Source organism: Nerophis lumbriciformis, linkage group LG33 (genome assembly GCF_033978685.3).
Source record: "Nerophis lumbriciformis linkage group LG33, RoL_Nlum_v2.1, whole genome shotgun sequence".
Taxonomy (NCBI): Eukaryota; Metazoa; Chordata; class Actinopteri; order Syngnathiformes; family Syngnathidae; genus Nerophis; species Nerophis lumbriciformis.
In genome coordinates, this window is record NC_084580.2 from 4,727,216 (window position 1) to 4,742,500 (window position 15,285).

Sequence of the window (15,285 nt, forward strand, 5' to 3'; positions counted from 1 at the left end):
CCGTAAAATTGACAATAGATTTTACGGTTAATTCCGCCGACTGAGTTTTGTACTATAAAATCAACTTTGGTGCTGTTTTTTTCTATATACAGTCAGACACTAAAACATAAAAAAAAAACAAAAAAAAACATTAAAACAAGATTTTACAGTAAAAAAAACCCAACCTGCCAGCTATGTTGCTTGAATTTTACCGCTAAAACAGTGGCATTGTTTTTCCATTCCATTTATTAAATTCTTTTATATGCTGTAAAAAAACCACTGCTTTTACTGTAAAATTCTGGTGACTAAGCTGCCAGTTTTTAAAGAAAAATGTAAACATTTTTTTGCAGCTTATGTAAAAAAGTATATTGTAAATGTATTATATATATATATATATATATATATATATATATATATATATATATATATATATATATATATACACATGTATATTCATATATTACTCATTGTTAAAAACGGCCCTCTGAAGACAACCATAACTGCGATGTGGCCCTCAATGAAAATGAGTTTGACACCCCTGCTCTACACCGTGATATCCTCTGGCAACTATTGGATACCGTCAAAACTGATGGAGAAGTTGTATGATGAAAGCTGACACAATAATTTGAAGTTATAAATGACACTAAGAAGATGGGCCATAACTGGGTTCAGCAAGAATGACTCGCCCAGAAGAGGGAACAATCTAGAATCACTGTTACGGCCCCAGAAGTGTTGAAAGGCCAAATAAATGTACTACTGTTAGGTCATTTCAGGCAAACAAATAAGTTGGACATTTTTGCTCTCCAGCTGCTCTGTCAAGCAGTGTTTTATATATTCTGTTTACCGTATTTTTCGGAGTATAAGTCGCACCTGCCGAAAATGCATAATAAAGAAGGAAAAAAACATATATAAGTCGCACTGGAGCCCGGCCAAACTATGAAAAAATTGCGACTTATAGTCCAAAAAATACGGTAGTTGGCCTCGCAAAATCATACATAGGTCAGAAGTCACATCGTCTATAAACTTTCAATTAGCAGCCATGCACGCTCATGTTTGATACATGATGTGGTATACTTTGGACCAGGAAACCTCTTAAAGCTTAAACCTATTATTGGTGGCAAACAACAGGCCAAACAATTTAAAAAAAATGACAGCCATGTGCAAAACCCTATACTTCATATCATAATATAAATCTACGCTAACATTGAACCTCATTTTGAACACAATCATTACATACTGTACATGTTGTATGCAAATATAGTAGCAATGGAGTGGAGTACATAATTTCCCATAGTCAGGTTTTGGGCAACCCCAATTTGTGAGGCAAATGTCATCAATGACAGAACAAGTCCTCTTCTTGCACGTGACAGGAACTTGTGACGCACGTCTCACAAGTTCCTGTCACAAAAAATAGTTTCATAGTGTACACTTCGCAACTATTGCTTCCTGCGGGGCGATACCATCCTTTTTTTAATTCATCATTTGAACCTTCTGAACATATGTAGCTGCATACAGTAGTTTGTTTCATTTCATTTAATGCTGGTAATACCATGAAGTTGTCAGCAAGAATATATTTTTGGTCTTATGTAATATGATTGTGTGCTGGAAGGGATGTGGAAATAGGTTGATAGTCTGGTTTGTGGCCATTTAACATACAGTGGAGACTGCTTTTCAGTGATGGACATTACAAAGTGTGGATGAGTAATGTGCTTTTAATTCTTGACATTTCTCTTTGTGGTTTTAAGATCTTCAAATTAAATTCCATAGATCAGAATCTCTTTTGGTACACTCCACTCCGCATCAGAATAAATTATTTTTTAATGTGTCACCTTCAAAGCCCACTCATCCCCTTCATGATAATGACCCCTTTTACACAGTCAACATTTTGTAAAGGTGATGATGTGTAGGCAGCACTGACTAAAAATGGGAAAACTGTTATCATGCACTGCTGTGGAAATATCCCACCTTTCCTCAGGTTGTCTAAAAGGTATTTTGTGAGTTTTCAATGTGAAAGAGGTCATTACAAAAAATTCCAAAGGTACATGCTTAGTTTATAGATCATAACCTCACGCTACAAAAAGAAAATGCAAGTACAATAATGGGTTTAAATGTAATCTTTATTATGTGATTAGTTTCACTAGAACATGTTGATTGTGTTGTTGGCATTGTAAAGCAGGAGTGGGGCAGCACTGAGAAAAACAGTGTTTACACATTCAGCTGAATAAAAATAGTTTTACTGTCAAATGATGCATAGCTGTAAAGAAACATTTACAAATACGATGGACAAATACAACATGAGGCAATTTAAGAGCCGACAAAGTGTTTGTTGGGGTCTATTTAGTTGGCCTCGTTCTTTGAAGCTTCGTCAAAGTTCTCGACAAGATCTGAAAATATATGAGAGAATACTTATGAAGGTTTGTAATTATGGTATAAGTTACAGGACGCCATTGCTCACCAGGTACTTCATCCTCCTCCTCTTCTGCAGCAAACATGGAGACTTTGCTCTCCCCAGCTAGGGAAGAAGCAAACGGTGCAAATGAGTGGTGAACAAGACACATACCAATGGTGGTCTCACAACATTGTTCCTACTTGGCTTGGGCAGGGTCTCCGCTAATCTCCTTAGGCTGGTCAGACTGTCTGCTCCCAGCTGGTTTAAGATACCCGGGAGCATTTCTGTGAGCTGTTTGTTCTCAGCGTGGCCTGTGATGGTGAAGGTGTTGGCCGCCAGGGAAGCTTGCACCTTTGGGTTGTTGAAGTGGATCACTGTGCCCTGGTTTGTGAACATGTTCACCTACAGGAATAGTTACATGGAGGAAGGAAAACTACAATTGGTGATCACAAAGGAAAAGGATCTTGCTTTTACAAAGAGTTGATGCCTCATATATCTATCCAATGTTCCCTCTAATTGTTCATGTGTGTGAGCAAACGCACAAACACCCTGAGCATTCAGTGGAATACAGACGTGCACACTGTGGTCATACCAGCAGCACATTTGTTTCAAACCTGACATAACAATTTAAATGTGTTATTATTATAATCAAGTGACTAGTCAATTTCAACAGATTATTTTCTAATATATGTGATTTGGCCCACTTAGATATTGTTTTTTTTTAATCAGCTATGCACTATAGTATTTTATGCCTGGGTGGGGGTCCTGCTTTGGAAAGATTGTGTACCCCTTTCAGAGATCACATTTAGTTCCCCTTAAAACATTCACATGTTGCATGAGATGAAGTGTTTATTAACTTTCTGTCCGTAAAATAAATATTTGTATTAGCAAATGATGTAGTCCTGTAACATCATTTCATGATTAATATCAAAAAAATAATATTCTTAACAAATGACAGTAGAATAAGCACACTGATTGAGGAGTCATAGTAAAACGACCTGAAATTTACACTTTACGTGTAGTGTTGGAGTTGTCCAACTTTTTGTGTGGCCATATACGCACCAGTGGCTAATTGCCATAGTGTATGTGTTGGTGCAGGTGAGAGAGAGAGCAAGCGGCTGCTGTTGATATAACAGATGACAAAGAGTTGCTTTTGGCTTGGTTTGTACGGTAGACAACGACCAGTTTTGCTAGATAGAAGTATTTTACACATTGTTTTGGTGTGGTTATGGCCGACAAACAATTTCGCTAAATAAAGGGACCAATGGAATTCCTGTCCTCCTTTAAGTGTCTCCACAGACGTTACAATAATGTATTTGTTGTGGCTGCCTTTCGTCACCTGTTACTCACAGTTGCATTGCAAAATCATACAAAACAAACGATTTGTTAATTTTGTTTAGAGTGGGATTTGATTTTCTGCGCGGCATAGATTTGCTGTGCGCACAGGACGCGTGAGCAGTGCGCAATTGCGCAGGTTGGCACCTTAGAGGGAACGTTGTATCCATCCATCCATTTTCTACCGCTTGTCCCTCTTTGGGAACATTCTCACACTATAAAAGGGTAGGTTTCTATTTTATAATATGCTTCAAAAATACTGACTTATTTTAGCTTTAATTTTGTGCTTGGTTGGCGTACATAAACAGTCCCTCACCACCGGCTTGTTATTTGCAAAGCAGAATGCCAGGCTGCCTTTGAATGCCTTAACAGATTATGAATAATTTTGATATAAATAATTGTAACGATCGAAACAAAACTCAATGTAATGAAGTAAAAGTAGCGTTTTTTCTTCACAAAAGCACTCAAGTAAAAATAAAAAGTATGTTGCATTAAAACTACTCTGAAAAGTAAAATTTTTCCAAAAAGTTACTGCAGTAAGTAAATGTAACGGAGTAAATGTAGCGTGTTACTACACACCTCTGGCTGCGAGAGCAATCTTCATTGACTTGTGACACTTCTCATACACACACACACACACATGCTTTCAGGTTCGTCCTTGATCTCAAATAAATAATGGCACTCCGGCGGTGTGCATAACTTTGCTTCTCTACACACCTCATACACACCTGGTTTGCCAGGGAATAAGACATTGCAGAAGGATTCTGTGGTGACAAGTTTGCAACTTTGTTGTCATATTTGGTGAGTAGTGGTTATGAAATCCAAATAAAAGGAGTGTCTTGCATTAAATCAAATACAAGCAGTCACAAAAGACAAATTTGCAGAAAACCAGACATCCAGAACAACCCAAATCACGGTTATTAATCCAAATTCCTAATAATGTTAGGTAATGTTCAAAAGGTTTGATTTGTGCCTGAAGACTGAACATGCAGGCATCCCAAAATAGTAATTTGAAGTTCGCATTGTCCTTGGACAATCACCTCTTGTCAGTCAGTGTACAGGTAGCATTCATCAAAGGACAATCACCTTCTCATATCATGCGAGTCCCTTTTACATTTTCTAAGGACATTCAAGTTGGCATTCCACCAATGTGTATCCATCTATGAGAGGGAGTTACCTCTTTCTGTGCATGTTACTTGCTAAAGTGGAGCGCAGTGTTGTTTTCTCTGTTAAATCCAAATGTAAATGCAGATGATACTTAAACTGTCTATGTGTTTGACATATCATTCATTGTTACAGCCATATCTATAATTTTGGATGTATATGTCATCTTAGTTACAGTGGAACCTCAATTCACAAACGCCTCTAATAGCATTCTTTCAGGTTTATGAACGTTTACATCGTGCCAAAAATATGCCTGTGTGCGCACCATGTCTCGGCGTACGAATACTTCATTTTGTGTGCCGTTGGAAGCCCTTTGGAGAATGCCATTTTGATGAAATCCCTTCCTGTGCACGCGGGCACGGCCATTTTGAAGAGGTAGGGCCCCCTACCTCACATCATGTACACACTGGCATGGTTATTTCGAAGAGCTTCGAGGCTAACGGAATTTCTGTCTTGTTTATTTCCCCAATTGTCGTACCTTGCGCCTGTCAGAGTTGTGTGGGCCTGTCTAAGAGATCACTTTTAGTGATCAGAAAAACTTTAAATGTGTCCCAACTGTTACATTCTTGCTGTATAGCTCTCTGGTTGCTAGACAATCATTGAGCTAGCATTTTAGCTACTTAGTTAGCCTCTGGCTTGCGGCCCCTTCATTTTGGGGGCTTTGTTCCGCTGCAAGCCTTTAATTGTGACGAGACCGAAAAAGATGCCACAGCAGACCTTTATTACAGGGAAGGAGAAGACACTACCTGAACACAAGGCGAGGAAAGATCGCCTCACACTGCAAGTTTATACTATCGCTAGCACCGACAACATGAAGCTACTGCTTCAACTGTTTTCAACAATGTCACACATATTCCCAAACACAAGGTAAAATGATTGTCCTTAAGTTGTTTGTGTTTTGAGTGCACCAACAAGTGTGTGTGTTGACATTTAAGCTTGCTGTAATGTTATATTGTTTGGATAAAAATGTTTGTTTGATATATACACAGTATGTATGTCTATATATTAGGGCTGTCAAACGATTAAAATATTTCATCGCGATAATCGCATTGTCCATAGTTAACTCAAAATTAAGCGCAATTAATCACAGATAGGTATAATTTTTCACCATTAATAAGTGTACCCGAGACAGATCATTTTTAGGGCGGGTGGCTTCAGATAGCTGCATGACAACGTTTTAACCATCTCTATAAATTAATAAAATGTAATATTCAGCATTCTAATCATTCTGTAATTGAGGACTCGACCAGAACATGTTATAAAATAATTTACTAAATACTTCAGCCAGCCAGAAAAATTCCCTCCCTCAGCCCCACCCCCATATTACTAAACTGATGTACTAGCATTTCCATCCATCCATCCTCTACCGCTTATCCCTCTTTAAGTGCAAATATCACAGAATAACATTACAAAACATCTTTGACAAAGCATGATCGTAATGTAAGACATTTTTATTTTGTTAATGTCAGGGTTTCCCCAAAATTGCCAAAATACCTGTGTCGGTAGAGGTGTGGTTGAAATGACATCAAGGCATGATGCATATATAGTAATATATAATAACATAAAAATATATACATATATATATATATATAATTAGATATATATATAATTAGATATATACATACAAATAATATGTAATAACATAAAAGGGATGTGAATATCAATTTAAAACAAATCTGTTATTATTAAGTATTAACATATATATTGTTCTTACATATCGTTTTGTTCTATTTTTAAATTGTTGCTGCTTATTGTACACTGTACTTTGAGATCATTTTTATTTGAGAGATTTATCCAATCCTTTTAGTCACTTTTTCTGTAATAGAAACAACTGGCAACAAATCTAACATCTACTTCTGGTGTTATTAGCGACTGTACTTGTGTTTAGAGACTCTGTTCAGAATCTGTCGCTCCATGTCCGTGACTAAAAGCGAGCCGCAGACAGCCTGACGTCACACTTGCTTCGCGTTGTCAAGAGCCTTTCTCTCATTAAAAGCCGCCAGTGTCACCTTAAATTGTAAAGATGGCTGTCCGCTGGTGTATCTCAAATATAGTACATCCACAGCGCGGACACGCTGCCTCCAGTCCAGACAACCCCGTGTGTATGACTGGTATTAATGTGTATGTTAGTGTGTTATGATGGCCATTTTTTCCATGGTCTTTGAACACACCGTGTCAGCGGAGAATGAACAAGTGTTGTGTGTCTGGGAGTGAAACACGGAGGCAGACGTGTGTGCATAAAATTGGCCATAAAAGCTAAAAAAAAAAAAAGTGTCAGACTGTTTTCTCCTGGACGCTACATTATATTACTTTATTTTGTTAGGTGTGGCGGCTAATATGAAGCCCGTACATTAAGGAGTAAACCCTAAACGCGTAGCGCTGTCATTTTGAAGACGGAAAAGTGTGTGATTGGTTTGAGAAAGTGTCTTGACATGTTTTGATGTCGGATTGACTGCAATAAAAAGTCTTCTTTTGACATCCCGCCAACCGTTTTTCATTTCTGTTGAGCTATCATGTCATCTTACTTACTAAAGCAGTCACAGTAACAATCTAAATGTTATGTTATCACTGCACGTCAACCGTAATCTGAACACGGAAGTGAAGCACCACCCACCTCTAGAACGACAAGCGCAGCAGGCGTTTGCTGCAGGGATGTTGTGTCTTCTCACGGCAAAAAAGTCCTTTCTTGACAGGAGAACAACTTGTTATGGCTTTGAACCTGATATTTCCATAATGTGCCCTTTTCTTTATCCATGTTTGCTCGCTTGTGGCTCATCAGTAGCAAGTGAACTGCAGCCAAGTTACCCCACTACGGCACAGCAGGAGGGTCAAAAAAGAGGTATTCGGGTTAATTGGCCGTTAAAAAAAAAGGGTGCTGTTATTGAAATTTATAGTTATCGCATTATTATCGCATTAACTTTGACAGCCCTAATTATATATACACTTTGAAGACACTATGTGCGTGTGTATGTATATACAGTACAGGCCAAAAGTTTGGACACACCTTCTCATTCAATGCGTTTTCTTTATTTTCATGACTGATGCCTTCAGTGACAATCTACAATGTAGATTGTCACTGAAGGCATCAAAACTATGAATGAACACGTGGAGTTATGTACTGAACAAAAAAAGGTGAAATAACTGAAAACATGTTTTATATTCTAGTTTCTTCAAAATAGCCACCCTTTGCTCTGATTACTGCTTTGCACACTCTTGGCATTCTCTCTATGAGCTTCAAGAGATAGTCACCTAAAATGTTTTTACTTCAGAGATGTGCCTTATCAGGGTTGATTAGTGGAATTTCTTGCTTTATCAATCATTTTTTTTCAATCCACTATGGTATGGAACAAGACAGAAAGGGGAATGGTCTTTGTATGTACAAAAACAGTATTCATTTTTGTTTCATAGTTTGCTACTATAGCACTCATTTTCCGCTTAATTACTTTATCACAATTTAAATTATTTTTAAATGAATCATTAGTTTAAAGTAATTATTTTATTTTATGCAGGTTAAATGTCCCAATTGCCAGACTGACCTGTCTTACATAGAATTAAAGCACATACATATTTTTAAAAGGGTGCAGCTGTTTGCAACTGTTACATTTTTCAAACCAAAAATATAACAAGAACATCACCAGCTAGTACCGTATTTTCCGCACTATAAGGCGCACCTAAAAACCACAAATTTTCTCAAAAGCTGACAGTGCGCCTTATAACCCGGTGCGCTTTATATATGGATAAATATTAAGATTCATTTTCATAAAGTTTCGGTCTCGCAACTTCGGTAAACAGCCGCCATCTTTTTTCCCCGTAGAAGAAGCGCGCGGTGCATGCTGGGATATGTGACGTTTCATTTCCATTTGTGTGTTTATGTAAAGACCCCAAAATGGCTCCTATTAAGTGTGTTGTCTGTCTAATTATAAATAATGCAGACGAGGCGTGTTAACTGAGTTCTCAACGTTTACTCACAGCGTGCTCATAACCACATTCTAACTCCCACCATACAACAACGCTTCTCAGGGCTACCGCGCATGCTCGTCACTATCGTTGCATGCTGGGTAGTGTAGTTGTTATATTTGCTAGCTCATAACATCACATTAAGAGACACGCTTACGCGCTTAATTCAATACTCGCCATCATTCCGGGTGGATTGACAAAAGACCTCCAGCCGCTAGATATTGGTGTCAACAGGGCATTCGAAGCTAGACTGCTAACTGCGTGGGAACAGTGGATGACGAAGAAGCGCGCGGTGCATGCTGGGATATGTGACGTTTCATTTCCATTTGTGTGTTTATGTAAAGACCCCAAAATGGCTCCTATTACCGGTAAGTGTGTTGTCTGTCTAATTATAAAAAATGCAGACGAGGCGTGTTAACTGAGTTCTCAACGTTTACTCACAGCGTGCTCATAACCACATTCTAACTGCCAGCACATACAACAACGCTTCTCAGGGCTACCACGCATGCTCGTCACTATCGTTGCATGCTGGGTAGTGTAGTTGTTATATTTGCTAGCTCATAACATCACATTAAGAGACACGCTTACGCGCTTAATTCAATACTCGCCGTCATTCCGGGTGGATTGACAAAAGACCTCCAGCCGCTGGATATTGGTGTCAACAGGGCATTCAAATCACGACTGCGAACGGCGTGGGAACAATGGATGACTGAAGGCGAACACACCTTCACTAAGACAGGCAGACAGTGCCGGACGACATACGCCAACATCTGCCAGTGGATCGTAAATGCCTGGGCAGATATTTCGGTCACAACTGTGGTCCGAGCTTTCCGGAAGGCAGCATTCACAGAACTGCTGGACAACAGTGACACTGACTCCGATGACTTCGACGAGACGGAACCGGCCATTTTGGATCCCACATTTGCCCAACTTTTCAATTCGGACACCGAAGACGAAGAATTCGAAGGATTTACGAATGAAGAATAACTTCAGAAAGTGAGCGTTATGTTTATTTTGTGTGTTGTGACATTAACGTTCGAGCAACATTATGTTGCTATTGCTCTGCACTATTTTGAATTTTACTATGTTTGTGATTGCACATTTGAGTACATTTTGGGACAGAGTTGTTAGAACGCTGGTTTTTAATATATTATTAAAGTTTGACTGACCTATCTGACTGTTTTTTTGACATTCCCTTTAGCGCAGCGTAGGCGCGGCTTATAGTCCGGGGCGGCTTATAGGTGGACACAGTTTTGAAATATGCCATTCATTGAAGGTGCGGCTAATAACCCGGGGCGGCTTATAGTGCGGAAAATACGGTAGTTACCGTACATTATTGTGTGCTAAAAGCAATAAGTGGTCAGGATATAATGCTTAAAATCATTTGGAAAGGTAGCAATGTCTAGGCATCTCCGTAAAGGTAGCAAACAACCCCTTTTAGTGGGACACGCTGGATTTTCACAGGGCCGATTAAAATCACCCCCTATGGCTCCTGGTGACTCACTAGATTGAAAACCTATCAACATCACTGATCATTCTGGCATGTGTATAAGTCACATTATGATCTGCAATGCAATGCATGTGAAGTGTTGTCAGTCATGTTATGTGATTGTATGTGTAACTTAGTACATTTGTCTATGGCATGACATAGTGTGACTTGACCACAAGAAGCTGTGGGACAGGGATGTGTAAGTGAGGTTTTTATTAGGGCTTATGATAGCATTGTGTTAATATGTATGAGTGCACATGTGTTACTGTGTACATTGTTTGAGTGTTGATATTACAATTGTGTTATCTATGACACTTTATATTGCTCCTAAATTTCGCTGTGCTTCTAACTTTTTTCTGTGCTACTAAACAATTGTTTCATGTAGTAGCACCGGTGCGGCTAATAAACAAAACTAAATGTACAGATCAAGGACTGCCAACACCTTAGCATTGTTGTGACTAAAAGCCTCATGGAACTGCTGTAGGTTCTCCAACTATCTTTTGTCCAATAAAAAAGAGTTTTGATGATGTCTAGAGAAGTATTTCCATCCATTTTATACAGCTTGTCCCTTTCGGGGTCCCGGGGGGGCGCTGGAGCCTATCTCAGCTGCATTTGGGCAGAAGGCGGGGTACACCCCGGACAAGTCGCCAGCTCATCGCAGGATTTGATAGATATAAATCGAACTTGCATTAAAAAAACGTAATGCCAAAACGCAAAAAATTCCACGTGTTACCAAACTAACACCTTGCCACAACACCACAGATAATTTTAAAAAGATGTAAATATGTCAGTTGGGTCTCTCAACTAGGTTGCCTGCAATTATGTCTAAGATCCAACAGGTGTCAGTATCGAGCAACACAAGTACTACACTGCTTGACCATTGTGCAAATCAGTGAACTAAGAGAGGGACTAGCTAAACAGCCAATCGCTTAACAGTATCAACTATCAAGTTTGGTCGTGCCATATCGCTGTTGATTCTCTGCACGGAGCGAGAATTGAATTAAAAAATTAGTATTACAGAGACAGAATACATTTTCGATAAAATATGAAAAGTCACCTCAACAGTATGCCAGTTTTTTGCACTTTTTCAAACGAACCGTCGTCCTTTGCCGCGCCCATCTTTTCTTTTCAACCCATGTCTGTTACCTTTTACAACAGGTAGTAACTAAAGTGCAGGACGGTATTACTAAAATAACAAAATGTGCTAGTTTAAAAATAATAATTGGGTCCAATAATAGTAAATATTAGTTACTGCATAATATAAACCAATATTTGAATAAAAATAACAGACCCAATTAAATTTGTGTAACTTCCTGGCAGTAAACCGGCAAAAAAATACTCTTCTCAGTCTCTCAATGTTTACCTTTTCACACGTTTCGTTACACTTTATTAAGCATTTCTTACATACCGTATTTTCCGCACTATAAGGCGCACCTAAAAACCACAAATTTTCTCAAATGCTGACAGTGCGCCTTATAACCCGGTGCGCTTTATTACGATTCATTTTCATAAAGTTTCGATCTCGCAACTTCGGTAAACAGCCGCCATCTTTTTTCCCGGTAGAACAGGAAGCGCTTCTTCTTCTACGCAAGCAACCGCCAAGGAAAGCACCCGCCCCCATAGAACAGGAAGCGCTTCTTCTTCTACTGTAAGCAACCACCCGCCCCCGGAAGAAGAAGAAAAAACGCGCGGATATCACCGTACGTTTCATTTCCTGTTTACATCTGTAAAGACCACAAAATGGCTCCTACTAAGCGACAAGGATCCGGTTCATAAAAAGACGCAATCTCTCCATCCGCACACGGATTACTACCGTATTTCACAGCAACTGATATTCCTGTGAACCGCACTGTGGAACGGGAGCACGTACGGTGAATATTCGCACCACAGGGAATGAGAAGTCATCCTTCACTGTGGTTCTAGCTTGCCATGCTAACTTCCACCCATGGTGATATTCAAAAGGAAGACCTTGCCAAAAGAGACCTTTCCAGCCGGCGTCATCATAAAAGCTAACTCGAAGGGATGGATGGATGAAGAAAAGATGAGCGAGTGGTTAAGGGAAGTTTACGCGAAGAGGCCGGGTGGCTTTTTTCACACAGCTCCGAAGGCGAACACACCTTCACTAAGACGGGCAGACAGCGCCGGACGACATACGCCAACATTTGCCAGTGGATCGTAAATGCCTGGGCAGATATTTCGGTCACAACTGTGGTCCGAGCTTTCCGGAAGGCAGGATTCACAGAACAACAGCGACACTGACTCCGATGACTTCGACGAGACGGAACCGGCCATTTTGGATACCACGCTTGCGCAACTTTTCAATTCGGACACCGAAGACGAAGAATTCGAAGGATTTACGAATGAAGAATAACTTCAGAAGGTGAGCGCTATGTTTATTTTGTGTGTTGTGACATTAACGTTCGAGCAACATTATGTTGCTATTGCTCTACACCATTTTGAATTTTACTATGTTTGTGATTGCACATTTGCGTACATTTTGGGACAGAGTTGTTAGAACGCTGGTTTTCAATATATTATTAAAGTTTGACTGAACTATCTGACTGTTTTTTTGACATTCCCTTTAGCGCAGCGTAGGCGCGGCTTATAATCCGGGGCGGCTTATTGGTGGACAAAGTTATGAAATATGTAATTCATTGAAGGTGCGGCTAATAATCCGGTGCGCCTTATAGTGCGGAAAATACGGTAATCATTTTTTTGGACCTTAATTTAAAGACGTTATTGTTATGTGTTTATTGTGATTTTAAAACTTTGTTTATATTAATTTGATTATATTAATTAAGTGTTTTCCATGGTTGTGTTGACCATTCCTATTCGCCTTGATAGCTGAAGGGATTATAATCAAGAGGAAGGTTACACTTGAAATAAAAATGTTAACATTTAATGCATTTTTCTCCTGGTCCATATTTTCCATCTGTTATAAAAAATATCAATAATTATCGATATCGACCAATATAATGCAACAAAATGTTGTTCTTATTTGTACTGTAAAGTTCAAATTTGAATGAAAATAAAATGACGTCTAAGTCTAATATAGAAAACGTATATTGTGCTAGTTTTCGGACATAACGTTCAGCCCTACTGCTAATAGCACTCAACAAAAATACATTAAAAAAAAAAATACAGTTACATAGTATACACGTGGTTCGTATCAATATCGTCCGATCTCTCTCATGGATGATCAGAATCAGAATTGGCAGCATAAACCCCTAATCGGAACTTCGCAACTAAGACCGACCTGGTAGTAACATTGTTCAATACAGCTCTTGGACTTCATGAGATATACCAGTAGCGTGATCCAGTTAAAAATACCTCCTCAATTCCCGAGATGTTGTTGACTCCCAGCTTCTTGAGGGAGAACTGCAGCTTCTTGTCATCTGCTGTCGCTGTTCTGTGCACAACCTTCTTCTTTCTACGGGCTGATCCCTGCAACAACAACATGCCTGTTTTCACAGTCAATGGTTGGAACGTGCCAGAATTCAACAGGTCCAGCTTGTAGCCCAACTCACCTTACCACCTATGCGGACTTGAGCCTGCAGTTTGGCAAGCTTCTCCTGGTTCATCATGGACTCCTTCATCTGACACAACAAATATAGGTTTCTAAGAACTTAGACCAATAAGCAAAGTTTCGTCTTTCAAGACTGATTAAATGAAAAAATATTCAGCTCGATTAAAGTACAGTCTGACAGGTGATATAGGCTTTGTAAATACAAATAACTGTCAACCATGAATCTCCATCAAATACAACTTTAATGTAGAACAGCTGTGTTAAAGAGTTAAAAATAATGCATCCAGAAACTGTTTACCACTTGTTTTGGACTTGTGAAAGTACTCAATCACTATGGCAGGGCATCTGTCGTTTCATCCTGGACAATATTCACGACAAATTTGTGCTTTGTTTTAAAAATGTGCCATTTGGTTTTACACAGTATGAGAAAAACATTGAAAGGGAATTTTACCTTTGCAACCTCATTATACTATTCGCTAAGTTTTATATTCATAAATGTAAGTTTCTTCAATAGCCGACCAGTTTTTTGTGCCTTTCAAAAATAATTAGAACTTTACTTTAAAACACTTTCTACCTCTAACCAAAAAGCTGTGAAAACTATCATGTGGTGCTCCAAATTTGGATTATTTACGGAACTTGTGTGAGCCTATTGCTTTACACAAGTATATATATATATTGCATTCTTCTTTAGTTGCTTTACTGAGTTTATAACCCCCTGGCGCTGTTTTAAACTGTTTCTGCACTTGTTTTGATTATTATCATTTCTTTGCTTGTATGTAAATGTTGTAAAAAATTTTTTTTAGAAATAGCTGCAGACTCTAGTTTTCAACTAAGACCGCCACTATCAAGTCAGGCAGCTGAAGCCTAACATGGACTGCAGTAATAGATAGTCAATGTATGCTATGAACATCGCTGCATTGATTTTCAATGAAAGTTTACATTTTGTAAACAATGTGCACAGTAGAAAGCAAGCTAATTAGCCACCAAAGCTAATAGACTAGCTAGGGCCTCGACAACGAGATGTTCGCATATCTGGCAGTTTATTCTTCTACTAAAGATTCCTGCGGTGTAACTCACAGTCTACATTGCACGAAACTAATATTAAACAAGTTGAATTAGGTGGTAAAGTATCTAAAGAAGGGAAATTACTTGGGAGTGTATGGTCACGCGGCTCCACAGCGGATGGAAACTCGGAGAAAGGAAGAAAAACCGGACGTGACGTCTGAGAAATACTTTCTACCGGACGAGCTCGCAATTTTTTAAATAACATTTATAATATTTTTAATTCAGGGTATAATTTAAAAAATCACACTGTAAGTGATATTTTCGTTCACAATTTTTACAGTTTTTGATTCGTACTATTCAAGATTGGCTTCGCTGTACAGTCACGCGCCCTGCATATCACTAATATATTTTATTCATTATTAGTATGTACAAGAAAATGAC

At 38.8% G+C, this 15,285-nt stretch overlaps 1 protein-coding gene across 1 annotated transcript; it reads right to left on the reverse strand.

Annotated features, from left to right (window-relative positions):
* Positions 1-2,078: 2,078 nt before the first annotated feature.
* Positions 2,079-15,071, reverse strand: LOC133575818 (transcription factor BTF3-like). The gene is made up of 6 exons (XM_061928672.1): positions 14,989-15,071; positions 13,841-13,909; positions 13,644-13,757; positions 2,569-2,770; positions 2,435-2,491; positions 2,079-2,363 (listed from the first exon to the last, which is right to left on the reverse strand). The coding sequence occupies exons 2-6, from the start codon at positions 13,907-13,909 to the stop codon at positions 2,317-2,319; spliced, it is 489 nt and encodes a 162-aa protein (XP_061784656.1). The 5' UTR covers positions 14,989-15,071; the 3' UTR covers positions 2,079-2,316.
* Between the last annotated feature and the right edge of the window lie 214 nt (positions 15,072-15,285).